At 41.4% G+C, this 27,952-nt stretch overlaps 1 protein-coding gene across 1 annotated transcript in view; it reads left to right on the top strand.

Moving 5' to 3' along the window:
- NTRK2 (neurotrophic receptor tyrosine kinase 2) overlaps nt 1-27,952 on the top strand; it is a 208,486-nt gene that overhangs the window by 137,756 nt on the left and 42,778 nt on the right. Inside the window, exons 13-15 of the mRNA XM_037374196.1 lie at nt 12,227-12,357; nt 18,569-18,741; nt 22,334-22,568. Of these exons, the coding sequence (XP_037230093.1) occupies nt 12,227-12,357; nt 18,569-18,741; nt 22,334-22,568 (539 nt within the window). The remainder of the gene's footprint in view (nt 1-12,226; nt 12,358-18,568; nt 18,742-22,333; nt 22,569-27,952) is intronic.

The raw sequence follows: 27,952 nt of genomic DNA, 5'->3' as shown, positions 1-27,952 counted from the left end.
TAGTTGAGAGTTGTACATGGGAAAACATTGGCAAAACTACCTAATAAATCTTGAAAATGGTTTATAAACAATTATGTTAGCTTCTGACCAGAAGTTCAGGCTGGAAACAGAGTCCTGGAAACTGCTTGAGGACCATTCTGTGGTTGTTGGGACTACCAAAAGGCAGAGCAGCCCTCCAGCTCGTTTCATACTAGTCCCTCCTAAAAGCTGGTCTGTACTTGCCCTCCTGCCCATGGTGGTCTTGCAGGAGGCAGCAGTTAATCAACACTGCTTGTAAAGTGGTCAGCTAACGTACCCTAGTGACATTTTGTCTGTAGGGCTGACAATAATGCTTCGTGTACCTCAGTGGCGTGCATATCAATAGACAACACCTGTTTCCTTAGCTGCAAGTGCCAGTTCTGAGCAACTTGAGACAAAAATTCAGCTGTTTCACTGGTAACAATAAAAATGTTGGTAATTTTTAATATTTGCTTTACTGATAAGGGTGGGGTATTCTGCCATTACAGTTCAACAAATGTAGCAGCCATTTGTGTTGGTTACTGCTGCCCAGAATGTTTTCCAAGTACATGAGTATGTAGGCAGTTGGTATTTATTGCTCTGGGAGAGAACTTGAACTTCAGAAGGAAGGGGAGAAAAAACCCTACATTTTGCCTATCTGTGTTCTGTGCAGACTACAGTTGCTGTAAATATCATTGTGTACAGTAGTTGGAACAAAACAGTTGTGTTTTTTAAAAGCAACAGTCATGTAGACACTAGGTGAGAAGTTTTTTGGTCCATGCATTTTTGGTTTCTTGCAGAGACTGGCAGAATTACATTTGCATTCATTTCAGTCTACAAGTGTTACAGAAGATTCGACTGTAAGTACTTTCCCAATATAAAGAGCACTGGGGAGAAAGCAATCATTTATGGTGACATCTGTTAAGCTTTCACAGAATATCATACATGTGTACTAGCTATCACCATAAAATTAACTGGTATTAATTGGTCAGAGCTGCCAACTTAGTCTGCTTATGAGTGTAACACTCTCCTTTAGGTCATGTTCATTATACTGACATTGTATGTCAGATCCCAAATAAAGTTCATTCAGCCATTTCTGCTGTTCTTCTTCTTGTTTGCCCTGCTATGTGTGTGTGCTGCCATCAGCAAGAGTTCATGTCTCGGCAAAGAGTGGATCTGTGTGTTTGGGAAATAATGTGTCGCGGGTATCTTCCCAGTGGCCACTTCTCCAGCAACAGCGGGGCTGTGGGGGGGCATCCTTTGATTGAATCATGCCTGGTGTTTTCCTCTTTCTTGGAAACTGTCTGGAACAAAATGTTCAAAGCTCTTTCTTCCTCCCTTTCGTCTTCCCTCTCCCCCCTCCCCCCCTCCCCCTTCTGTCTTTCACTTCCACGCCTCAAAAGGCTGTAACTGGCTTCATTATTGTGTGATAAATCAGCAGTAAACTTCTATGCATTTTGCTTTGTTTGGGCAGCTCCTGTTCCTTAGTGACAGCTGCTTGGCTCAGCACACTGTAATTATCAACTCAAACCCAAGATGCTTTTAGGTGCTGAAAGCATATTGGCAGAGACTGAACTTGTCCTCAACCTCGTCATGGGCCACAGCTTTAAAAGATCCTATTTAGTGGTGGTTTGGTTGTGTTGTCACTGGTGGTACTGGGACTCTGACAGTTCATTATCACAGTGGACCCTGTGGGAAGCTGTTGTTATCCTAAAGGAGTGCAGGTCTTTGTTTTTCATTGGCTGCTGACATACCGCATAGTTAACTTTAGATTAATTTATCTGTGTTCATTCTCTTTCTTTAAAATAAAGTTTTATTGATATGTGGGAGGGGATTTATACATGTTAATGAAAATTTATGAAGCCCTTATTTAAACAGATGTCTGAAGGGAATTGTGCTGAGAAACAGACCTGTGGGTTTTTTGTCCATAGTGGAACCAAGGCACTCTCTGCTCCTACTTTAAGCTTGTCTCTGGCTTGCTGGCTGGACAGATGGGCTACGTGCTGACTGAGCAACTGGTGCGCAGCTGTCTGCAGCCACGGGGGCATGTAGAGTATGGCATTGCCTCCGATCCGCTGAAGGGCAAGTGGCCCCAGGCTGTAAGTTGTGCTGACCGGTTACAAGGGACTGTACATAGTTGAGACTTTTGCTCCCTCACCAAGCTTGTTTTAGCAAAGAAGGACTCCTTCTTATTTGTCTGAATTATAGAGAAACATAATTTCAACTGACAGATAACACAGTCCAGAGGTCAAGTGGGTGAAAGGAGATTTCTCATATTCTCTGCTAGATCTGTTAGGTAGGTGTGTTTGTTTTCATGTTACATGAAAATAACATGCAGATCTAAGTGGGGAGAAGAGGAAAACATAAATTTTTTACAAGAGAAATGATCTGGGAAAGTCCTACTATACCCATTGTCAAACCACAGCTTTTCTTTCTCACTGTACCCATGGTACAGGCTGGGTTTTCTATCAGGGCAATTAGAACAGGCACCTATCCTGCTGCTATTAAAGAAGGGCTTTGAAGAGTTCTCAAATCCTGCTGGGCTACAGTTTAGTGTAATTCAGAAAGCAGTTCCAAGTAGGAGCACCCTCGTTTGCTTAAGCAAAGCCTAATATAAAGGGCGTGACACTGTTTCATGTGCATCCTTCCCTAGGATTTGGGGAGGTTGTCAGACCCTGGAAGATGATGAGAAGCCATCCAGGCTGTAGGAACCTCATGATCTTTACATGTGGAATAATTTGTGTTGTGTAAACTTACACTTTACAGTCTTAGTCCTTCAGAGGATGCAGGATGGAAGAAGCAGGTCAGCAGAGGAGGTGATGTGTGGTCTATGACAGGCAGATCTTTTTAAGCTTGAAAAATGAAGAATTTGCTACATTCATATGGAAACAGAGGAAGAATTTTTTCTGGTGCATGTGCAACAAGACAAAAGTAATCTTACTGTGCAGCAGTTGATCCTGAAAAACCCTCAGTATGTTCAGTCTTGCAAACCCTTTGTGAATTCATTTGGATGGCCTATAAGTGAGAACTTACCGGGCTTTTGTTGGAAGCTGGTACAATGTAATAATCTTTTGATTGCTTTGTGTCTGCAGTAGAGGTATCTGGCACAGCCCAGCGTAGAGACACATTTTCTGGGTGTACCTTGTACACATAACACTGCCAGTTACAACTGCCTTTGTTTCCCATAAGCACTGGGATTCTGAAACTGTAACAGGGGCCAAGGGGGAAATGCCCTACGGGGACATAAGCCTCTGTTGTATGGCATGCCATAGCAAAAAGGTGTGCCAGCCTGTCAGTGAAACAAAAGCAGAGCAACAAATGCCTCACCATGGAAGGATGCAGAAACTCTGAAGGACAGCATATCTGTAAAAGGGAACAGCCTTTTTTCCAGGTGCGTTCACCCTTTATGATGGTTTTGCTCATCTCTCCCGTTGCGTGCAGCTTTGGGGCAGTATGATGTTTAGTGCTAACCCCTTCTGTATCCCCAGAGGACAGAGGGCAAACTGAGTTTCTTTCCTTTTCAGTCTATAGGAAGACTCAAGACTTGTCTCCTTCCTGCTGACTTTGTTTCTCAGTAGATAATGCAGGGACCTGATCAAAGAGTGAGGAAGATTTCTGCTTTTGTTTGTTTGCAATGCCTAATGTCTTTATGTGTCTTTTCTGGGTCCTCCTTGGAGATAACCAAACCTGTAACTTCCCTCTGTGTTTAAAGGCCACTTATGGCAAAACCCAGGAAAGGGGCAGTGTTCACAAGATCATAAGAGCAAGTAACCTTGTAGCAGGCAGAGACTGATCCTCCCTCTAAGGGAGGGGTTTACCTCAGCTGGACCAAAGAGAGCAAAGCATGGGCATGCATAAAACTCGGCTTTCCTCATGGAAAGCCACACAGTGTGCTGCACCCTGAAAAAATTGTAAAAGGTGCTCTGAAGCAGGAAAAAAATCATTAGGAAAAGGGTAAATAATATACTTCAAAGTAATAGGGAAGAGGCTGGGTCCTGCCGTGGTCCTACAGTGTTTTCTGTATTCCCTTTCCATGCACAGCTGGCTGCAACAGGGCAGACCTACCTGTCTAACATGACAGATCAGATGCTATGCTATTTTAGTAAAATAGATCAGGAAAAGGTAAAGATTAAGTATGTCTTAACTTTTACATAAGGGGATAGAATTTGGGACTGTGAGCTAAACACATGGTTTATTCTTTCACAGGCTTGAAAGCTTCATTTACTTGTCATGTTTTCTTTTGAAAGGCAACCAGTAAAATCCTTATATCAAGATACAAAATTATTTTCTTTTCCTTTCAAAATGAGAAGAGAAAAAACAAAGTAGAGAAACCCACATCAAAAACAGGGCAATCTCCTTTGACTTTCACCTTTATACTCACTTAGGCCAAGCTTGAATATGGCTCAGTCCCTGAATGTATGATGTTTCTTTCAGGTCCTGCTTCTCAGAGTGGCATCCTGGGATGCTTTTCAGACTATGCCTGTTTCTGAAAACAGAGATAGAAATGAATTAATACTTTGAAGACACTATGTTTATTAGCCCTTCTTCCCTACAAGCATCTGTTATGAGATACGCTACATGGCACTTCCCCGTCCCTTGTCCCTTACTGAGTGCTTCTCTTTCTACAGCAGGGAAGATCCTTAAAGATTAGTATCTTGCTGAGGGAAAGGATTTGCTGGTCTGAGCTAAGAGAAGAGTGGTGGTAGCGAGATCATTGTCACTAGTTAACGTAAACATGGAAGATGGACCAGATTTGCCAGAGTAAAGTAATACTAGCAGAGGTTTTATACAGCAACTCATGCACAATAGGCTTTCAGTTTTACCATCATTAATCTTTTGGAAGAAGTGCATGGAAATTGGCATTTGCAAATTAAGTGCACACATCTGCAAAGGCAATGTTTGTTCAAAATTCCAGCACTGTTTTCTGCTTAAAGCTGATTTACCATACTGTGCTGAAAAGCTATTAGTAGTCTGGAAGCATCATAGAAAAAAAAAATGCAGAGCAATTAATATCTGCTATTTATTCTGAACATAGACTTCCAAATCTAGCTTTCAGTTATTCTGATATATCCCCATTGTTTTAGCACATAACAGATCAAATCCGTATTTAACACATACTTACAATTGAAATAAAACCAGTTTCAGGTTGCTAAGGCTTGGGAGCCTTGTGTCTCTTAGTTTTTGTATGCAGGGGCAAATTCATGCCTGGAAAAACTGTCAATTTCATTATTCCTTATTTTTCATTATTTTCCTGAAGAGTGGGTTTAGCTCATAAGGCTCATGCATTTAAAACAATGATAGTGTTGTTATTAGTGTTTATTATTAAGTAGTTCTTATTTGATTTTAAGGAGCTAATCAAGTATGGCAGTATGCTTATCTGTAGCCAGACTGAGAGGATCTTGGCCAACTAAAACAAATCAATTACTGTAACAAAAGAGGAAGATAAAACACCTCACCAGAAATGAAATATTAACCCCCAAATACACCAAAAACTTGAGTTTGAACCAAAGAACCACACTTGCTACAGCAAAATGAGTTTATAGTGGGCAAAAGCTGTGATGCCCCTGTTGCTGCAGGCAGGTGGGGAAAGACTGGGCACCCTCTCCCAGGAGCTGCAGCTAAGTCACAAAGAGAAGCCTAGTTCTCATCCAAGACAATAGAATTTCTGAGGTTTAAAGTATAGATCCTGTGAGGATTTAAGTTGTAAATGAAGCAACTGAAAGGTTAAGCTGCAGCAATCACAGATCTGTTTGAGTTATCAGCAGATGTAGCTCTTGACACTAGGAAATCCCTGGGAATTATGCCATGCCTGTGACTGCTCACAGGTTTGCTTTTCATGAATGTCTCCAGTTCTAGGAAGACCACTGCCTAGTCAGCTTGCCCATTAAATATCTCCATAAGGCCCACTTGCGGTCCAATACCTGTGAAAAATCTGGTAGATCGCTGATGGCCCCTCAGGGATAACTGTTTTAGAACTGTTGAATTAAATCGTTCTTTTTCAAAGAAACGAAACAAAATTCGAAGTGATTCAGAAGCTCTACTTGTACAGGTGATGTGACAAGGCCCAAGTGTCTTTCTGACCTAGTTCTTCTGTGGATCCTCCATACTCAGTTTTCTATAGCCTGTACCAGTGCCTTTAAATTAAAGTAGCTGAGGAGTGGGTTTTCTGTCAGATTATTTTGTTTCTGTTAAACAGGTATGAATTGAATTTCACCTGTGGACTGTATATATGAAAGCATGCTGCTTGTTTGTTTGTGCCTACAACAGCTGGGCACCAGTCTGGCATGAGAATTTGTTGCTGCTGTAAAGTAAAACTTAAACAATAGCACTGTAAAAATCTCTATAGAATATAATAAGTGATAAACGTTGTATAGGCTGAATGCATCAAATAATCAGAAATATATTCTCAGAACTGCTGGCCTATTTCTGCATTCAGGCAAGGCTGACAGGTTAAAAGGTTAAAAAAAATAGAAAAGAAAAAATAAAAGAAAAGAAAAGAAAAAAAACAAGAAAAAGAAAAAAGAAAATAAAAAGAAAAAAGAGAAAAAAGAAAAAAGAAAAAAGAAAAAAGAAAAGAAAAAAAAGAGAAGAAAAAAGAAAAAATAAAAGAAAAAAGAAAAGAAAAAGAAAAAAGAGAAAAAAGAAAAGAGAAGAAAGAAGAAAAAAGAAAAAAGAAAAGAAAAAGAAAAAAGAGAAAAAAGAAAAGAGAAGAAAAAAGAAAAAAGAAAAGAAAAGAAAAAAGAGAAAAAGAAAGAGAAAAAAAAAGAAAATAAAAAAGAAAAGAAAAAGAAAAAAGAGAAAAAAGAAAAGAGAAGAAAAAAGAAAAGAAAAAAGAAAAGAAAAAGAAAAAAGAGAAAAAAGAAAAGAGAAGAAAAAAGAAAAGAAAAAAGAAAAGAAAAAGAAAAAAGAGAAAAAAGAAAAGAGAAGAAAAAGGAAAAAAAGAGAAAGTGGTTGTTGTCGGCTTTTATTGCAATTTTACAGAGTAGATATCTCAACGTGCCAAAATTTCTATATTGGCAATGGTATGCAGAACTATAGAGATGCTGCCACTGCAGAATCCAGTGGCCATGAGGCTAGACTTGCTGGCTGCTGTTCATAGTAATTTTGTATCCTCCTCCTATGGGATTCTGTCTGAAATTCCACCTCTCCTTTTGTGTGAATGACAGATGCTGTACAAATGTGGTATACTATCTGAACAATTACTCAACCATTTACACCTGTTTTTTTTCTAGCAGGATCTTAGAAAAAGTTGGGTCTTCACAGCTGAAAGAGAAATGATGGGAGAAGAAATGAAGAAACTTGCAAAATGTCTTTCTGTAGCACCTCATGCCACATCACAAGCCAAGTCTTTTCTGCGGCTGCTTTTTCCTTATGCAGCTGTAAATATGGTTATAATATTACCTTGCCTGGTTACTTGGCATCTTGAAGATACTCATTCTCTCCTCAGACTCCTGGCACAACTCATTCATTAGGACTGTTCCCCATGTGTACCACCAGCAAAATTTTGAACAGCATCCTAGAAAACAGACTCAGCAGATGATTTAAGTACGCATGCGACACAGCAAGATCTCCAAGTGCTGGTAGTTCAGTGAGCAGTGGTGATGGAGCCTTTCTGCTATGGCTCTTTCTCTCCATCAAGCAGTGAGTTCGTGTTGCAGCCTCTCCATAAGGACAGATCTCTTCTGGCTGTGCTGTTCTCGTGGGGCATATGGAAACATGTCTGAAACTTACAGTACTTGTGGTATTGTAATTGGTGAGTTTTTGTAATTTAGGTGTTCAAGATGAGACATACTCATGCATACTGTATATGTCATTTTTATGCTTTTTAGAAAACCTGGCCTTAAAAAGGACTAGTGTGATCTTTGGACATGCAGAGATATAGGGAGCTTATTTTATGTTTTTATCACAACTTTGTGGAGCATAATACAAGATTGTGGATTCCAGTTGGGAAAAACAACTGGAAACAACTTCTTTTAAAAGGTTGTTGAAATTTTTTCCAGAGAAGAACCATGAAAATGACTGGCATACTGGAGAAAATGTTTTCCTGGGAGGGGCTTCTGTCTCTTTGCCTTACCAAGAAGAGCAAGAAGAATGTTGATTATATGTATTTAATACCAGACCTTAAAAGGCTGCTCGAGCTAGCAGAGAAAGTCTCCTAAAACCCAAGGGAGGGAGATAACAGGCCAGACAAGGTAAAAATTAGAAGGCAAAAGAGTTAATGTTCAGACTTTCAAATTAAGACTAGCATAAACATTTTCTGGAGGCAGTCTACTGCCAAGCACATCATTTAAGTCAATACTATGTTCCGTGCTGTGTAGAAGATCAGCTTAGGTGGTCTAGTGGTCATTGTGGTGGTAAAATGTTCAGACCTACTGTTTGTGACCAAGGAGAAAACACTTTGACTCTGTCACAGCATTTCACTTTTTAATTACATGCAGAAACATTTTAATAATTTATACTGCTGAGTCTGTGGCTGGAATCAGTCATGTCCAGCTTGGTGAATGCAGTGTGGTGAGGTGATCCCAAGTTGCCTGTCTTTCTTGGATCTATTCCAGAACGTGGTGTGACCCTCTCTGTTCAGCTTCTCAGTGAAAGGTAGGTTACCCAGGGAGTGCATTCCCATGCCTGCATATAGTGTTTGCAGGATAAAGCTTTGATCTGTTATTTCCAGTGTGGCATGCTCTTTGTTAGTGAGTGAAATACCTAGAAGTCCAGCTTTGTTGGTGTGATGTCTCTGAGACCTCAAGATAAGAAACTCCTTTTCTGCAGTTCTGCTCCTTATTGCCAGCTGATGCCCTGCAGTCATCTGTGGGAGCCCCCTGCTTCTGTGGACACAGCTCTGTGGTTATTAACACCACAGCCCCTCTTCAGCACCTACCCTTGCTTAATTTGCTCAAATTCACTTCATATTTTATGTTTCATTTTTCTCTTCAGTTCAACTTAACTTAGCTTTTAGCTTAATGTAACATATTTTTCACAGTAATCAGTCAAGATCTTTTAAACCATGGATGCTGTGCTCTTAAAAGCCCAAATGGCAGCTCAAAGGCAATCAGCACTTAGAGTCAAAAGGAGGAGCATACCTAGCTGCTCTGTGACTGTATCTGCCTGTGAGATGGTGTTTTAAGACCACTTCTTTGGTAATTCAGTTATGCCACCTCTTTGGCCAATTTCGGCTTCATTTCTTCAGTGTAAATCCAGGATAATCTCTTGGGTTTCAACAGAGTTAATTTGCTTTATCACGATATTAAATGAAAGCAGATTTTGACCTGAATTTTACAGTGTATCTCCTGCTGAAATCTCCTCCCACTGAAGATGGTGTCGTTATGCCTGGGGCCCTGAGTGTGCTAAACGGATTTTTTCCTTAGTTCCTATTTCCATCACATCATATGTGTTTGATTTACTTACATTGGTTTTATATTTAATCTCTGCCCATTTAGTCACATTTACTGTCATTTTTTATTTGTTTAGTAACTCCATGCAGCTCAGAAAGGTAGCAGGGATAGATAGAGCATGACAAGTTGCAAATATATTCTGTACAGATCTCTTCTGCAGCTTGCTGTGTTTCAGTTTTGACAGTTCGGTTTATGGGATGGGTTGTTTATTCAAATGCTTAGTTTATATAAGAGCATTTAGCAGCAGCTGTAAGTGTACTACAGAGAAGTATTTGATAAGTTTCTTGTTTATTTTTACTCTATTGTTTGTGAAGTCCTTCAGGAACTTCACAAAAAAACTTCCTTCTGCTGGTGCCAACATTAGGGATAGGCTAGGTTCAAAATGGAGAGGACCCACACAAAATTCAGAAAGTCAGCTGTGTTCATCACCAGGTCTTTGGCAGCTGTGGAGAGAACCAAGTGAAAATCTGCCTCTGCTGGAGTTTTGCTGCTGACACCAGTAGGACAGGATCTCAGTCCTACTCCTTGTCGATCGGCTTTGTGGACACTTTAAGATGGTGACACTGGCAACATGGAGCTGAACTTCTCTCTTGGGAAGGAAGAGAGAGATTCTCCTGGTGATACTGGTCAAGCAGAGGGAAAGAGAAGAATTCCCCAGGAGGCAGGGTTGAATGGCAGGTTTGGCAGGGGGTAGGGGGGAGTACTCATTTATTAGTAAGCATTTTTTAAAGCACAGGTGATGAGGTGTGCCACACTACTGTGCTCAGCTGGTGTGCTGGGGCAGCTGTGCTCCCCAACCATCTACCTTGTGACCAGTATCAGCAGAGGCAAGGGATGCTGGTTAACTTGTGTCCATGGGGAAAAGGTGTATTTTGGTTCAGACCTGTCTTGTGCTGACTGCATTCTGTGCTTTACTTGAAAAGTCACTGCTGAGGAGTAAAATAAAATAAAAAGCGAATTCCTACTGACTGCAGGGGAGTTGCTTGGGTAGCTGGCCAAACAAAGTGTACCCAATATAAATGCATCATCACAATAAAAAGTCTTAACGCTAGACCAGAGTTTGACAAGAGTGAAAAACATTGGTACCTTCAAATCTCATTTCACGTAGTACTCAGGTATTAATTAAACGTGTGGCCTCTGCTAAGAGACCTGGCATCAGAGAGGGGGACAGGCAATGCCCCCCCTTGCAGCCACCGGCTGCAGAGACACAAAGAAGCCCTGGTAAGTCTGGTGTGGCATGGGGAGAAGCTGGCTTTCCTCGCTCCTCTCCCAGGGCATGGTGGGCCTGCTTGTGTGCTGGCCTGGGGGTTTCTAACAGGTTGCAGCTGCGTCTGGCGGAGGTCCACTCCTTGGGTGCACTGCCCACCTGCCAAGACTCATGATGGAGGTGCCTGGCGACATCTCTCACTCTCCTGGCTTGTTCCAGCACCGTACTCCCCTTGCGTTCATGCACATGGATATGAAGTGCATTTACATGCAGTGCACTTGTGTTCTGTCGCCATAGGCTCAGGGTGTGGGACCCACATACTTTTCTCTTGTAAACCATGGGCCCTTTCTCCAAATTCTGGTGACAGCCATGGGTACAGGCTGTGCCACTTCCCACTGCTGTTACCAGCAGCACTCCATTTTCCATCTTTTAGTAATAGAGGCAAGGTGGTTTCTGCGTAAGTGGTCATCCAGTTTGGAACAGGTGTGAGGCCAAGCATGGAGTCAGGGGTTGGTCTGCATCTGAATGTGTCTTAAATTATTGGCAGGGTTCGGTCCTGGTCCCTGCAATTAAGCAGCCAATGTGAGATTCATGCCTTTGCAGAAGCCAGCCTGTTGCTTATACACAGCTATTTACTTCACTCTGTTTAGGATTTAAGTTGCAAGTAGGCTTTGTACAAACATTTCAGTATTTGCAAAAGCAGCTAAATGCACTGAGGTTAGATTCATCAGTAGATGCTGACTGTTTTGTACAATTTCGGAAATACAAGCTATCAACCCTGTTGAGTTGGCCAGTTAAACCGCCCTTGCAGCTGCTTTACTTAGCTTGAACATTGCAAATTGATAATGTATTCTACAAAATTTTCTTCTAAATGTTATTTTTTTTTATGGAAGCTTGTCCTGAAAGGAAAATATGTGTTGAACAAAAATGCTCAAGGACTTTGATGTCTGAATCAATTGATTCTGAGCAGCAATTCAGTTAAGGCTCTGTCCACTATGCTGACTAAAACCTTTGTCCATCTTTTATTTCTTTTACTTCAGAGCAATACTGTAAATCACATTTGCGAGAATGAAGTTTCTATCTTATTGTAACCGTAGTATAGCACAGAGAGGGAAAGCAGTTGAACAAGTAGTAAGAGAACCAGAGAGTAAGTTGGACTGACTTGAAAGAGGGCACATTTTGTTTTCTTGGATTAGGTTATTTTAAAAACTTTTTGGTTTTGTATGAGAAAGTTCGGATATTGCTAGAGGTACAAAAATAGAAGTGATATGAGAAAGGTTTGGTTTGTTTCCTGATTCTTGGCCTTCAAGTTTTTTAAAAAAGCAGCATTGGCTGTTATGTATGCTCTGTAGCAGTTATCCTAACACGGTGATAAATGGCCTTTTCCCAGGTGACTCTTAGTTCCATGTCTTCTTAGCCAGCAAATGCGCTACTCTCCAGATATAAATATATTAACTCAGTCTTTTTTGACAAAGCACTAATGAATGACACAGACAAGCACTTTGATTTCTTCCACAACATGCACCCCACTTTACAGGCAACCCTGTTTCCATGTGGCTGTAAGCATGGACCATGTCCCATCCTGACCTTGCAGCTTACTTCTGACCTCCGTTTTGTCTTCTCTTCACAGTTGTGCAGCACATCAAGCGCCACAATATTGTTCTCAAGAGAGAATTGGGAGAAGGTGCCTTTGGGAAAGTCTTTCTGGCGGAATGCTATAACCTCTGTCCCGAGCAGGACAAGATCTTGGTGGCAGTGAAGGTAAAAGAATCTAAGGTTTCATTATTAATTCATGGTTGTAGCTAATGCTATTTTATTTGTAAATGATTGTTTGCCTATTCCATAGCCCAGTGTAACTGCTCTGATATATGTGGAAGGGTTAACAAGGCTAATGGAGTGTTAAGAGAATGTGATATTTGATCTTGCTGAGAATTATAAAATGAGAGCTGAATTTCACAAGGAAAAGGGGGGAAACAGACTGTGTTACAAAGGGGCAAAATCTTTTTAATTAGTGAAAAATAATGTCTGGGTTATTAAAAATACATGTGACATATATGTGTGTCTAAAAAAATATAATCTGTTACTTGCTAAGCTAAGTTACATGTGTAATTGCCAGTCAAAGGCGGCCTTTCTTTTTCAGGATTGTGCCATTGTTTTGGTCAGCCACTGACATTATCTGTGCGTAATTGTCATTACTATAACTGCCAGGAATTTTATAACAAACTTGCAGATAATATTGTCATGTGCTGTAAAACACTGGCTATATGGAAATCCAAAAGCCATGATATGACATGGAGGAGTGATTCTTGATTATACAGCTCCAGTCGGCTCTCCCAAAATGCAGTCCAGGGGAGGAGGAAGCTATAAGAAAACAGCCATAACCTCGAAGTTTCAAGTATACAGAACAGTTCTCACATTTCTGGGGAAAAAACCCAAGGGATTTATTTGGTTCTTCTATAGGGCACAGGCTACATGGTATGTTGGGAATCTACTAAGGAGTAAGATTTCCAGCTTGGTCTCAGGCTCAGACACCAAACTTCCTTCACCATACCAAGCTTTTTCATCCACCAAAATGGAAGGGCTGCGGCTGGTTGTTGACCTCAGCTATGAATGTATGCTAGAAACAGTATCGGTGAAACTACTCTCTTAAGAGTTTACAAAGTCTCCCTGGAGACAATCTCTTATCTCCATCTATAGTGTTCTGTCAGAAGCTGAACAAGGTGCCTAGCATTTGAAGTATCTCATTAAATGGAGGGGAATACACATTTAGAATTTGTGGTGTGCCTGGGCATCAGAAAATAACTTTATCTGACTAGTCACAATTAAGCAACCATGTGTACATTTTGGATCGAACCATACAGTAAAAGAAATTGAGTAATTATCTTTCTGGATTTGGAAACAAGAATAGAATTTTGGATCTGTCAGTGAGAGAACATGAAAAGAGGATGGATTTGTGGAGTACTTTCTTGCTTCATCAAAAATAACAGGTTTTGGGGGTTTGCCAGGAGTACTAGCTTTTTGATACTTGGGAGATGTTCAGTCATGTTGACTGGTGAGAAAAAATTAAGCCCTGAAGGGATAGATCATAGATAGGAGAAAGCAAGAGAGAGGAAGTGGCAAAACTAGATCTGAATGAATTTTCTGTTGTATTTTGGTGAAGCTAGAGTGGAAGTTGCCTTTCTTCTGTCACTTCAGGGAACTGCTTGATAGCAAGATAGAAGTCTTTCCATTCACTTGCTCCCTTTGAAAGTCCTGACAAAATGGAGCCTAGCACTGCTGCTGTTAAATGCTGTGCCACACTTGCTCTCTGCTGCTCTTCCGCAGTATGATTCACAAGGAGTAGCATTCAGCCTTTCAAGGGAGAGATGTCTCCATGGATTTAGATGACAATTCTATCTGTTTTCTGGCACAGCTGTCATACTTCTTTTTTACCAGATCCACTCTTTGTATGGTCCTTAATAAGGATCTTGCAGGAAGCTATGGGAAGAATTACCTTTGCAGACAGGTTATGCCCATTTTTAGTTTCTCACATTGGGTCCTGAAGATGTGACTCTGGCTGCCATCAAAGAATGATTTTTTTGCTGATCTGTGCCATTGGATTGATCCCCATATAACTGAGAGGTTAATTGCCAGGTGCTTCTCTCTTTCACTGTGGTACCCACCATAGCTCACAGGTATTCTCCAGTCATAGTGGAGGTCAAGGGATGGGATCTCAGTGGTGTGCAGAGAGCTAGCCAGAGGACTGTGTCCGGAGCCCACCACTGGGTGCAGGCTTTAGCAATGAATATATGTGATTATTGTTTTTTTTAATTCTAAGAGGAGCAGACAGCAGATGCCAGCAGTGGAGAGCAGCTCCTCCCAGCACACAGCAAGGGCTTTAAAAGAGCTTCATCCCTGCTGGCAAAATGGCAAAACCGCAACCCACCTGTCTCTCTGCGAAATAGATTTGGTGAGCCCAGTAGGAATAGTACTTGGTGAGGAATAAGGAGGTGCCAGGAGGATTTTGGCAGTGAGGAGGCATGGTCTCACCTGCATGGGGTGAATCAGGATGGCTGGCTGTCCCTGCCAGCTGCCTGTGCCTGCTGGTTGCTGGCTAAGTGTGCTGTACCCACCTGGCCCTGAGTATCACTCAGTCTGACTCAACCTGCACCCATCTCCTTTTTGGCCAGCCAGTATCCAAAATGCTGATACATTGCTGCAGCAAATTATTTAGGAGCTAAGAAGCCCAGAAAAATCTGGGAGGATAGAAAATCAGGCTTAGCATAAACAACTCAGTATGCCTGAGCAAAATTTTGCTCCTTGGAAGAGGAGAAAATCTGTTTTGACTTTTTGGGGGAAGCACTGAGCGTTTGGAAATGCTTTCTGTGGGTCAAACCATTTGAGCACAGGCTTAAGCACAGGTTAAGCAGATTGCAAGGGCGTTGTACTAGCCTTCCCGCCAGGTGAGTTTGCACATCACATCAGTACAACATTTGCTGTGGACACTTTCAGAGAACAGAGAGTAGAAGGTGAAAAAGTTACCATTTCCTTGTGGGCCATTTTGCCATGCCACAGTGGTTGTTCAGGCCTGGATCGGTACTGTATCCTAGTAGAGTTGGATCCCCAGGCATAGTCTTGCACTAGTTCGACCTGTCCAGAGCTGGAGGTGAGGATGACTGTCAGGGCACAGGGTAGCAGCTGCCTCTGGCTTCCCTGGGAGGTTGGAGGGGGATTCACCTTGTGCTGCTGCAGGGTTGTGCTCAGCTAGCAGACTGCTATGTACATGTGGTGAAGAACATTTCCATGGCACCATCAGAGGAAAGCCAAATATTTCCAACTTTTAGGATGTTCAGTTCAGAGGAGGATCAAAATCACCCCTTCATTTCTTGAGGAAATACACTACTCAGCACTTGTATGGTGGTGGGAAGTAGTAGTAACAATTTCATAGGGGAAGGCTGATAACAGTATGAAGGACAGCTGTTGTGAGAGTTCCATTACCAAGCCAAATGGTGATGTTGGTGAGAGCCACATTCCCCTGCTCTTGCACTGACTCGCCCATGAATGCAGCTCTGGGGTGTCAGGATGGACTGGCTGTTTGCACTCACTGCAGAGCACAGGTCTGCAGAGACCATATGCTACGTTGGTACCGGGGCAGGGACTCTGTGGAGAAGAATAAGCATGGGGTGGCGGTCCAACTGGCACAAGGATGAACTCAGCCGATGTGGAGCTCCTGTAATAGCCAGTGGGTTCCTCTGTTGCCCAAGGGAGCATGTCCCTTCTTAGTCACTGGACTGAATGGTTGATAAGTACGTGTCGTTTTACCTCAGTTCCTACTCAGGAAAAACTATAAGCTGGTGAGAGTGCTTTGCATGCAGAGCTTTGGTATACTTGTCAGTAACAACAATAAAAATGCTATGTCTTTTTTCTGGCTTTGTGCTGTTACAGTTTTATATTGGTTTTGGTTTTTCTCTTGCACTGAGAACAAGCTAAATGCATTAGTCTGTCATTTCTATGTAAATTCTACATACTTATTTTTTCACTTTCCCGCCTCCTTGCCTGACTGTGTCAGCTGTCTTTCATGCATTGTGTCTATTCTGTGTGATACATGAAATAATGAGAAGGAGGTATTGTAGTGGTGGGTGACAGAAATTCAAGTTGTCCCTCAGTAGTAGAAACCCTGCCTAAGTTTTACCTGAGTTTTAGACCTTCATGCATTTTGCTGTTTGACAGAAAATGCATAATTGCTGTGGCAACTGCTCTGTCATATGATAATTTTGCTGTTTCTGTGAGATAAAAAGTGTCTTCTGAAATGTGCAGTATTACATCCTCACAGGGCAGAGCTGTCAGGTTTTTACAGTCTTTCCAGGGAAAGAGCCCGGTGGAAAGAGGATCAGTCTATGCTTCTCCATGTCAATTTTTTTTCTGGGTTGCTATTATTTAAAAATGGGGTTTGTATGAATTGTTTTTTCTAATTCTGTTGTTGAGAATAATTACAGTCCAATTGCTTTATACATGAAACCACCGAAGAGACTCAAGAGGCAACAGAATTGTTCCCAGTGATTTCATTATGTAGTGTAGATTGGACTGTGGATTGGTGCCTGTATCGTGTTAAAGCATCACCCCAGAGCTTGGAAGCATTGGAAGACATTTCAGTTCCAGTCCTTGCTTGGTTCAGATGTAATTGTGTGGGGACCATAGTGGGGAGCCAATTTGATACCCACCTTGAATGATATAGCTGTGTATATTAATATATCATAGCTTGTGAAGCTTTGACGATGCAACATCCTTGTTGCATTGTTACTGGTAAAACTTGTGGAGGAAGGATACTGGGCCTGAAGACCCATGAGGTTTTTAAGTGGGACTCTCAGGGAAGGTGCATCTGTAGCATGAGTGATTTCTATTGCCTCTAGGATCCATAGAGCCTGAAATCCACAGGGAAAAGCCCCTGAACTTGGCAGATGGCTATCCAGTCTGCTCTGCTCCTTGTCCTCCCATCTGAACCTTATTATAGTAGCTGTTCATTTTTCAAGACCTGTGGTTGCAGCTTCACGAGTAAAGCAAGTATTTCCTCTGACAGTCATCTTTTTGTTCCTTCTCACACTTGCATAAGTATAATACAGAAAAGTGGATAGAATTGTCTCTGTTAAAGAAAAAGCTTGAACAAACCATGACTATTGCACCTAAAACCTGGGTTTGTTGGCAGGGTGATTGCACAGTATCAACTTGTTCTGTATTTGTTCTGATGAGTGGGGTTGGTCTTATGCTCTGTATATAAATTCAGGGTAGAAAATAAAATTACTAGATGGCCAGGAAAAAAACATCATTAGTTACAATAGTGCCACTACTTTCATGTCTTATCTTTCTTTGTATTAAGACTAGGTATAATTAAAATCCAGATGTCCAGAGCCCAGACATCAGTTTCTGTGAATAATAATTAGTGAACATTCGTAACCTGCTATCTTTCTCTTACTGTTTTAAAAATATTGTTTGAATTAGTTTAGTGCAACAACTGTACCTTTTGAAGGTAGAGTCTAAGAGTGGTTGATTGTCAATTACAATTATTCCTCCTTCAATTCCTGTCAGAATTTGCTTTTTTTGGTGCATGAAAGTGTTTCCTTGCTAAGAATGTTTAGTTCTTAAGAAGAGATCTGAAACTGTGTATGTGTGGCAGTTAAATTAGCATTATTTCATTATATGACATTTAAGTCTTCTATTTGGTCCAGTGTTGATATATTTCCTTCAGAATGAAAATATGCAAGAATTTAGAGCTGTATAAATAAAAGTGGGTGAAAAAAATCAACACTCCAGAATTCTGATCTGCATCTACTTCCTCTCTATCAATTTAGGATTGGTCCTCCAGTTACTTACACATATGCTTAATCTTAGGTATCTGAGTAGATTTACAGAATTTCAAATGAGTTTCTGGCTGGTGTCTTGAGGTTTTAAGTTCTGCTTCCAGGGACATACCCTTGTGTAAATCTACCTAATGTACATACAGTACACCATAGGGGCCAACATCAGCAACAGTGACATTAGTAATACATGAAGAATGCATCCACTTTCCCACTAAGTATTTTAAGCAAGCAGATTTTTTATTTTAAAGAACTTACAAGGAAGGTAAATACCAACAGGATACTAGGGTTTACCTAAGTTAAATGCTAAAGGGTGTGAACCAGGTGTGTACTAGTATATTTTGTGGATAAGACCAGTTTATTTGTTCTGTGTTTGGAAAACACTTGGATCATGAGTATTCCTGCTTCCTCTTACAACAAAAATTGTTTGAGGTGATGTGTGGCAGGAGAATGAAAATTGTACTGACAATATTTAATTGCATTTAAACATTACATCTGCATTTCTAAAAGAGTTACTAAAAAAGTACTTCCTCCATGCTTTATGCAGTAGGCTGTCCTTATGTTACCCTTACAGTGCCATCCTACATTTGCCACCTTCAGTGAATATCTCCCCTTCCTTAAATTTTTGTTTTCTTTGCCAGACACTGAAGGATGCCAGTGACAATGCCCGCAAGGATTTCCACCGCGAGGCAGAGCTGCTAACTAACCTACAACATGAGCACATCGTCAAGTTCTACGGCGTCTGTGTTGAGGGTGATCCACTCATCATGGTCTTTGAATATATGAAGCATGGAGATCTTAACAAATTCCTCAGGTAGATCCATGAACATATGTTGTGCTGCTGAGCCAGAAGTGGGCAGAGAAGATAGGTGTTCGTGGTACTTAATGTTAAATTTACTACTACCACTGGAAAATGATGATGTCTAGGAGTACAAATTTGTGCAGCTCTCGTCTTCTGTACTGGGATGTGGGGCCTGTTTCTTTGCTTGTTTGGAATTACTATTAAGTCAAGTCTTATGCTTTGCACCAAACAAATAGGAACAAAAGAAATATTGTTTCCAATATATTTCAGCATATTCTGAAATGTTTGGTTATAAATCTTACAGTGGGAATAATTTTCTTGCAGGCTTTCTGGTAGCACTTGGGAATATCCCACTCAACACCTATCCCTATCTGTAGGCGTCTAAGAGCTTTTGAAATCTAACCCTTTTCTCTTCCCTCCTCTGTGTTTTGGAAAGACTGCCATTAACCTGAAGCAAGAAAACTGTGCGCCATGGAAACCAGTGCAGTAGAAAATGCTACATCTTTATTATTATTACCCAGATTAGGGCTTTATTTCAAAAAGCTGTTCAGGAGTGTGCATCAGGAATTGAAATCTGGCAGTAAACCAGTCATAAATAAATAGATGATATCTAAGGTTCACAATAATAGGTAACACATGAACCAGGAAGTTATGAACACTAGTCTTGTGTTTGTGCCATTTCCACAAGCCTGCACTTGTTGGCATAAAAACAAACAGTTGAGAGACAGCCTTTGCTCCTATGTAAAGAAAAAAAAATTGCATAAGGGACTGTTCTTTCAAGGTCTTCTACGTCATCTTCATCAAAGGATATTACAAAGGCATTTCAATGTACTGAGATCTCTCCTGCTGAAGATAACTAGGGTTACCACTATTTTTGAAAGTTATCTATGACAAAGCTGTAAACCAATCAAAACTACTGTCCCTTTAAATGGGTTCAGGTTTTCTATCTGACTGAAATGGCTAGTGATTGCTAGTGTCACCATTTGTGCATTTCTGATAGCCTGTGTGAAATGAGTTTGTGGTCTTTCTAATCTCTGCTGAACCAGTAGCCACACTGTAAAAGCAAATTACATCAGCTAGCATCCTCCCTTATTAGCAAGGCTGCCAGCTTTGGCAGGGAGGCTAGGGCTTGAGCTGGAATGCAGAGCAAACACTACAGCTTTTTCCAGACTGATTATCTCTCTGGCAGAGGATTTAAGTATATTGTCAGAGCCATGTCAGGGCATTTCCATTTGCCTGCTTGGACCTCTGCTATGGATCACGAGAGAACTGCAGTTTCCTAAGATGCCATCCCAGTACTTTTCAGAACATTGAATTTCCATTAGAAGAAGCCAGATTCGTAGCTGGAAAGAAGTAATTTCTTACTTCACAAGAAATACTTACTCTTTCATTCTTTTTGTTTGTCCTTTTCTTACCTTGTAACTCAGATTCTGAATTACTGGACAGAAAGGTTGTTTAGCAGACAGTATATTTCTTACTTCAGGTCTTGGTTAAGAATTATAAATCATTATCGATCAGCATAAAAAGATGGTGCTGGGATAAGCTGTTAAACCTAAGCCCCGATTTGTCATTCCTCTCACATTTGCTGCAGCTAGTGCTGCGGATAGAGGTGGTGCAAGCCGGCGGTCACGGCCCGTATTTCTTACCCTGCAGCGCCACCAAAGGCTGTCAGGGGAAAATGAATCGAAATGTAACTCAAACGAGCCCTACCGTCTGCCTGCAGCCAAAGCCTGTTCAGATCTAGGACTAAAGCCTCGAAGTCATGCCTGCCCTGTGCTTGTTCTAAGTAGTGGAGGATGATGTGGATCCAAAGAAATCTCTGTCTATGTTCCTGGCTGTTGCAGAGACTGAGGAGCACCTCATTTGCAGCCACCGCTACGAGGACAAGCAAGGTGGATGGAGTGTTAAGAATAATCCGAAAGTTTAATTAGATACAGACCATGTTCTCAAGGAAGCTAGTAAAAGATGAAGAGTTCTCTAATTCAGTGACTCAGAGCTCCTTGTCTGAGAGCAGTCATTAAAAAAAAATCCATGCAATGAAAAGGTACAGTGTGTTTCAATAGGTATTTGCCTGTGAGTCTTGGTTGGAGATTTCGTATCCTCATGTTTATTTGGCCCCAACCCAGACCAGCTGAATGGCTGCCTGTATGTAACCTGTGGCAGAGCGCTTCTTTGCCTGGTGCCAGATTCAGTCCCAGCAATACTATATACCCTTCTTCGTTTCTTTCTCATATCTGTCACTTTGCACATGAAATTCTTCCCCTGGGGCAATTTTAATATCATATTTCTAATAGGTAGTGTCAGATTCGATCTCACAAATTTTGATTAATTTGCAACTCTTTTCCAAACTCCTGTGCCCTTCCTCTAGGGATGAATTAAGGCCTTAGCTCTATTGATTAGAAAGGTGATCCTTTGAAACTCCTCTTTGTAGGAAGGAAGGACTTTTGAGAGAAAATAAAAAACAGTTCTAGAGTATTTGTCAAAAACAAGTAGAGAAAGGGAAGAGGAGAGGTGGTCTCTTAGAAGCAATAGTCTTCAGGAATGGAATTAAAAAAGCTTTTGAAAACACAGAACAATGGAATGGATGGAAAGGGATATTCAGAATATTAAAAGGTGTATCAAATGAGTAATGCTTGCCAGATGACCTCATGAGTTGGATAAGGATTAGCACGTAATACTCATTAAAAATGTTGTGTATACAAACGTTTATAGCTGTATGTTCAGGATACTAGGTTGTTACACTTGTATATCAGAGATAACATAGTTAAGACATGTTCCAGTGCTGGCTTTCCAAATGCAAAATGGCTCTCCCTCTGCTGGAGTATATGCAAGTTTCTCATTAATCAGTTGATTATTACATCTTAGGGCCAAGCTAGGTCTTGAAAATCTTGTATTTCTGAAGCTGTTTAGTTGTTCCAAATGGTGTGTGCTTTGTGTCCTCTTTCTGTTGTCAAGAATTCCTGGATCAGGCAGGATTCACCCTTCATGATGAAATGAGGAAAAAAGGTTTCCTGCTGTGCATTTGAATAAGAAATTGGAAGTGTAAATCTAAAATTGCTGCCTTGTTTCTCAGATGGCATCTCAGAAGGAAGTTAACTGTTTCTTCTGTAAGAAAAGATGGGAGAGTCAATGTCCTGTCTCTCTGTAGAAATCAACAAATGCTGGTCATAGGAACAATGATGCTATGCATGCCGCTTCATTGCCTTTCACTCTATTGCCTTTCGCTCTTACAGAGTGATAAGGTTTTCTTTCCTCGGTTACTGAACACCTACATTTGCCAGCCTTTCTCCAGAAAACATTGCTAGAACAGAATACAAAGAAAGGTAGTAGTAGTATTGGACAGAAGGGTATTATTATGAATGCATATGCCTTATTCCAACATCCCATTGTGTAATGCTCTTCACACCACCTGTCTTTCACACAATGAAGGAAAACAGTAAATGAAAGAAGCCAAGATAGAAATTTTCTGCTATTTCACCAATGTGTAACCCTTTTAGTTATTATATTTGAGCAAGTTAATTGTGTGGTTTTCTGCTCACTAATGCCCTTCACCTCTCCAGCTTAGCAAATGGCCTGTCACTTAATCAGCTTCTGCTTTTTGCAGGGCACATGGACCAGATGCAGTACTGATGGCAGAAGGCAACCGTCCTGCTGAGCTGACCCAATCCCAGATGCTTCACATTGCCCAGCAGATTGCAGCTGGTATGGTTTACCTGGCATCACAGCACTTCGTGCATCGGGATCTTGCTACCCGGAATTGTCTGGTTGGTGAGAACCTGCTGGTGAAGATTGGGGATTTTGGGATGTCTAGAGATGTGTACAGCACAGACTACTATAGGGTAAGTGAACTGCTGTAATTAGTAATATCCTAGGTCTCTTTCAGTCATCTTACCCTATTGATGTGACTGATTCTGTTTTTACACTTTACCATCTGTCAGGTAATTTAGAAGTCGGCATATGGAGAACGTAGTTTTGAGTTACGAATTTTTGGTAAATTTGGAAAGAGTTAATCAGATTAAGATTGGCATGTCTTATGTTGTTATGTCTTGTTCTTATGTTGGCTTTATAATAATAAATCACAGAAAGGTCTTTTTCTCTGGGCATGTTTGCTTGGCTTTAGTGAAGGAGAAGCAGCAGCAGATGAAAAGGAAGAATGGGTAATCAAATTTGGTCCAATACTTTGAATTTATTAAAATATGTTCTTATATATTGCTAAAAAAATGGAGGTATTGTATCATGTTTGTTTACTAGAGGAGTTGTAAGTACTGGACAGGAGCACTGAACCAGTTATTTTACTCAGGAAGACACTAGGTGAGAAACTTTTATATACTTAGCACCTGGAAGGCTGTCAGTAAGTTTTTCCTGCCTTAAGCCACATCTTTAGTCCTACTGCTTATGGTTGAAGAGTTTTGTGGTGGGTAAGAGTAGCCTGTCACGCTTGTTCATTCTGGCCCGGGCCATTTTCCCTAAGCTTCATTGCCATAAAATGATCTCTGAAGTTTGCAAAAGGCCTCTGCAATTGCCAAGATAAACAGGACTGTGTAGATTAATGACTGTTGTTGATGTCTTTGTACTATATGGCAAATCATGTAATTGACAGCATTTGCTGTTTGCTACCAAGTTTGTAATTTCATGATTGGAACTGAAGCTATTGGGCGTTCGTGGTTTGGGGAGGGAAACCTCTGGCCAGCAGTTAGTTATAAACCCTAGAGTTTAACCTATAAGATAAGCACCTCAGCATCTTTGAGCACATTTTATGTATCTGCCTCTCACATGACTTGTTGCCAGTGAATTCTTTATAAATAAAATGAATACCTCTTCTTTAGCCACCGAATTTGGGCTGCTGTGTCCATAAAGGTGAGTATCACCTCAGCATCAGTGTTTGGGATGCCCAGAAAAAGATTGTCTACATCTGGCTGGGGCTGGGCAGGGCAGGAGAAGCTCCACACAAGAATTATTGTTGAGTGTTGTTTCACTTAACAGCTGAGAAATAACGGTCTCTTCTATTCTTTGTCTTTCCTTTCAAGAGGCAAACCTAGTATTTAGTAAATATAAGAGCCAGATTCCTCTTATATTTTGTTGTTTTGGAAACTTGGCACTTCAAGCTGTTTGGTCAATGTAAAACAAGCATGACTGCACTTCAGAACTTGGAAGAATATACAGAATGGTAATGACTGACGCTGTGTTTGCAAGGACACCAGTGAGCATCAAAGGCCAGGGTTTCTTGGTTTTGCATCTAAAATATGAGCAATACTTTTTGGGACTGGAGGCGTGTGTCTGTTCTGTACTTCAGTGAGACTAGATTTGTTTACCACGTTCTTCATTACATGTAAGAATGAATGTCCGTGCTGTACAGTAAGTGTTTGCAAAGGCCTTGACGAGCAGCATTTTTGAACAATAAATGCTCTGCTTATTTTTGGAAAATAAGCAACAGAAAAACTACCTGCAAAAAGGGATGGAAGCTAAGTAATCATATGGGCTTCCTGGGAACGACTGAGACCTGGCACAGGTATGTAATAGTGTACTGACATGGTGTCATCTTACCTGCTGGTGTACCTCTGGGTTTAATCTTTGAGTCTTACGCATGAGCACTCAAGGAATGCTTCTACCCAACGAAGCATGAATTTAGAACAAGACCCATGACCTGGAGGAATCAGGGGTTCACCAAAGGAAATTCTGTGTGACCTGAAGAGTCCTTGGGTATCTCCCAAAGGACCTCATTCAAGGGGTACACTGCATTCCTCATTGCTTCTTATACAGAATCACCCTGTTCTTTCCTTCTTCCTCACTTTTTTTTTTTTTGAGGCCAGGAGGGGATCTGTGGGGTCCAGGGTGGAGCAGAAAGAAGAAGAAAGAGGGAGTAGTGTGTAGAGGGTGCAGTCATGGATGTGAGAGAGGGAATGAATAAGGCAGGAAAGTTAAGTGCAGAGAGGTGTTAGTAAAAGACACAAGTGTGAATGAAGGGAGAAGGTAGACAGGTGTCAGAGGGGATGAATGAAGATGTAAAGTAGCATGCATCCATCCAAATTGATGGTGTAAGCTTGTAGTATGATGGATGGGTATGAAACTTAAAAGTTGGGTAGTTGCTTGTTCTGCACAGTGAAAAAAACAAGAAAGGCTATTTCTCTGGCTCCTTGTGTTGCAGCTGGCTTCTAGCTGGGGTAAAGGAGGGTCAGAGCCACAGCCTGCCATGCCACCATATTTCACAGCGGTAAAAATTGGAAGTTAACAGTTGAGCCTGTGAGGGTTTGGCCTGCCCTGCTTGGGCCCTATGCAGGCTGGTGAGAAGCTGGTCATGAAACAGTCAAGGCTATAATGATTTCCCATACAGTTGCCTGGAGAATTATATCCATGGCAAGCCTAAGTAATGAAACTGTCAGCAATGACACTGGGATGGCACTGACCTCCCATACCTAATTGTTTATAGCAGGCTAAGTCTTTTTAACTGCTCAGTCTTAATCACATACATAGAAGCAATTCTTCCCCAACCTTGACAGCTTTAGCTGATGCATGTTGGAAGTATTTACACAGCTCCAAAAAGCTCTGCGAGAAATGGTTCAGCATTTGTGGTTTTTAATACACTGGATTCAGGTTTTTTTGGGGATCCTACTACCCTGTCAGGATGTTAGATTTGCCTGGAATGATTATTTATAGCTTCTTTCTCTAAAATAAGGATGATCCTCAGTCCTTGTTCACTGTTAAGGTTGTTAATGACATTTTGCATTGAATCAGCTCAGTTGTTAAGAGATGCTTCTGGGAAGAGGGGGAGAGAAATAACCCTTGAGCTGGAAATACATGTGATGCATGGCCCTAATTGGACAAACTTTCCTTTTTCTCCTCCATTCTTTCTTCCTTTCTTTTTCATCAGGCAGGAATCTTGTGGGTGGGGGTACCCCTGGAGTACATGCTAGCATTCAGTGTAGCAGCAATAGTTTTGGGAGTCAGACCAGAGCCTGGGGATGCAGAAAAACTACAGTGGCTTTTCTTACCCAGCACTGCTATCCACCCCAGGCCAAACTAACACGACTGTCAAGCAATTAATTTGGTCTATGTGCCAAACAGCTCCAGCAACACTCAGCTGCACTGTAGTCCTTGTAGTACAGTGGATTATTTCACAAAGTTATTTACTTGCAGAGCTTAGGTCTCGGGTTCCTTAGGGGCTTTTGTGTGTTTTGTTGATGCCTGGTTTTTGTTGTTTGGAATCCCAGCCCCCACAGGTCAAGGTTTCCCTTCTTTCCCTCTGATACCCAGGTACTATGACTCAGCAGCAGCTTTCAGTGGCTTAAAGTATTGACATTCAATCATGGGAACAACTACTTTGCTAATATTTGTTCTTGCACTCAGAGATAGTATATCAGGCCCTTTTTAGGCTTCCAGTTCAGGTCTGCATGTGGTTGATCAGTACTTGGTCTTAAAATACTTGTCTGCATTTCTTTATCATAAGAAAAAAGCTTTAAAAAGAGAAGTAAAAAAAAAAAAAAAAAAAAAAGTTGTCTTATTCCAGTACTTGGAAAAACTTAACAGGGATATGGATATGCTTTAAATATCCAGCCTGGTCAGCCAACTACAGGCTTGAGCCAATATTTTGGATGAAACTGTGATCTCACCAGAGTGAGCAAGAACATTGCCATTAACTTCATTAGGACCAGAATTTCACCCTTCCACATTTTTATGTTTGTCCAGTGAAGGATAGAGACTCTGTTTCTGATTTAGATTTATGGAGCTCAGTTGTGTAATCCCTATTTAGCTATTGTATAGCTTACTTGCCTTTATGGACAGCACAAGGAACAGTGGAGAAAACAACCGTTCCCCTGCTTGTACAAATCGCGCAAGGATCTGTCAAAAGGCTGGGTCTATTAGTGAGGTTTCCATATTTCTTTAGGCCCCAAAGGGAGAGAGAGGTTCCTAAGTCACAAATTAGCTTCCTCCACTTCTGGCACAGGTGGGGCAGAAGACCAAGAGGATGTATTTAAAGTGGAAAGTCCACTGACTCAGTTTCTCTTTAAGATTTTGTACCATGTTTTGCTAGTTAAAGAGAGCATAGCATGTAGGATTGGAAGAAGCAACATAGGTAACTGAGTCTCGCAGGAACCTTTCTAGTCTTGCAGGAAGCCAAGCAGTAGGGTAGGAGGAGGTACATGTCTCAGACCTCCTCAAGCCACATGGAAAAGCCTAACACTGATTAACACTTCACCCCCTTCTAAATGAGGCACCAAACCCCATAAATATCCCAGTCTGCCAGGGAAAAGAGGAGGTGTCAAGGGTATCAACAGTGTCCTAAGCACCTAAAGAGAAATTATGTTTGGCAACAATTCCTGAGTTACCCAGAGAAGCCGTGGATGTCCCCTCCCTGGAAGTGCTCAAGGCCAGGTTGGATGATGTTTCAGCAGCCTGGTCTAGTGGAAGGTGTCCATACCTGTGACAGGGGGGTTGGAGCTAGGTGATCTTTAAGGTCCCTTCCAACCCAAACCATTCTGATTCTATGATTCCTTGATCTTAGAAAATCAGCCACACATGACACATAACAGGAGGTGACAGCAATCCCCATCAGTCTGTCTCAGGGAGAACTACCTTCTAAGCTGGCAAATTGTAATGTGATGAGTGCATGAGGCAGATGCAGCAGCCTGTGGCATTACTGGGGTTTGGTGACAACCGTCAGAGCACATCTGGCCCTGTTGCCTGTCCTCAGTGCCTCAGAGCAGTGTGGGAACTGAAGTTGACCCAGAGGCAGATCATACAGGAAGAGGGAAAACAAAAATGCAGGTGGCCAACACAAGTCCTGAAGAAAGACATTAGTTAATAAGTCAATACAGAGCAGTGTGCAAAATGCTGACAGGCTTCTTCTCAAGTATCTCCCAGGTATACCACCAAATTGGATATCAGCAGTCTTGTGTCACTGAAGCTTGAACTTCTAACTCCTGGATTACTCCTGTCCTGTCACACAGCCCCCTCCATCAAAGTGTATGTTGCAAATAAGTAGGATCATGCTGCCAGAGCTTTCCCTGGAAGGCTGTTCCACAACCTCACTGTCCTAATGGCTGCAAATTTTGGTTTTTTATCAGCAGCCTGGATTAACTCATGACCAAAGTACACCTCCTTGATCACATTATACTCCTCCCTTCTTAGCTTTTACATTTCAAGTGCATTTAGAAGAAGTGCTCCTTTCCTCTCCCAAACTGTTTTGGAGGGTTAAAAAAAGCACACTGTCAGGAGAAATGGTTCT

The sequence above is a fragment of the Falco rusticolus genome, chromosome Z (assembly GCF_015220075.1).
Source record: "Falco rusticolus isolate bFalRus1 chromosome Z, bFalRus1.pri, whole genome shotgun sequence".
Taxonomy (NCBI): domain Eukaryota; kingdom Metazoa; phylum Chordata; class Aves; order Falconiformes; family Falconidae; genus Falco; species Falco rusticolus.
The sequence above is the reverse complement of the archived record's forward strand: the minus strand, read 5'-3'. Positions and strand labels throughout refer to the sequence as shown.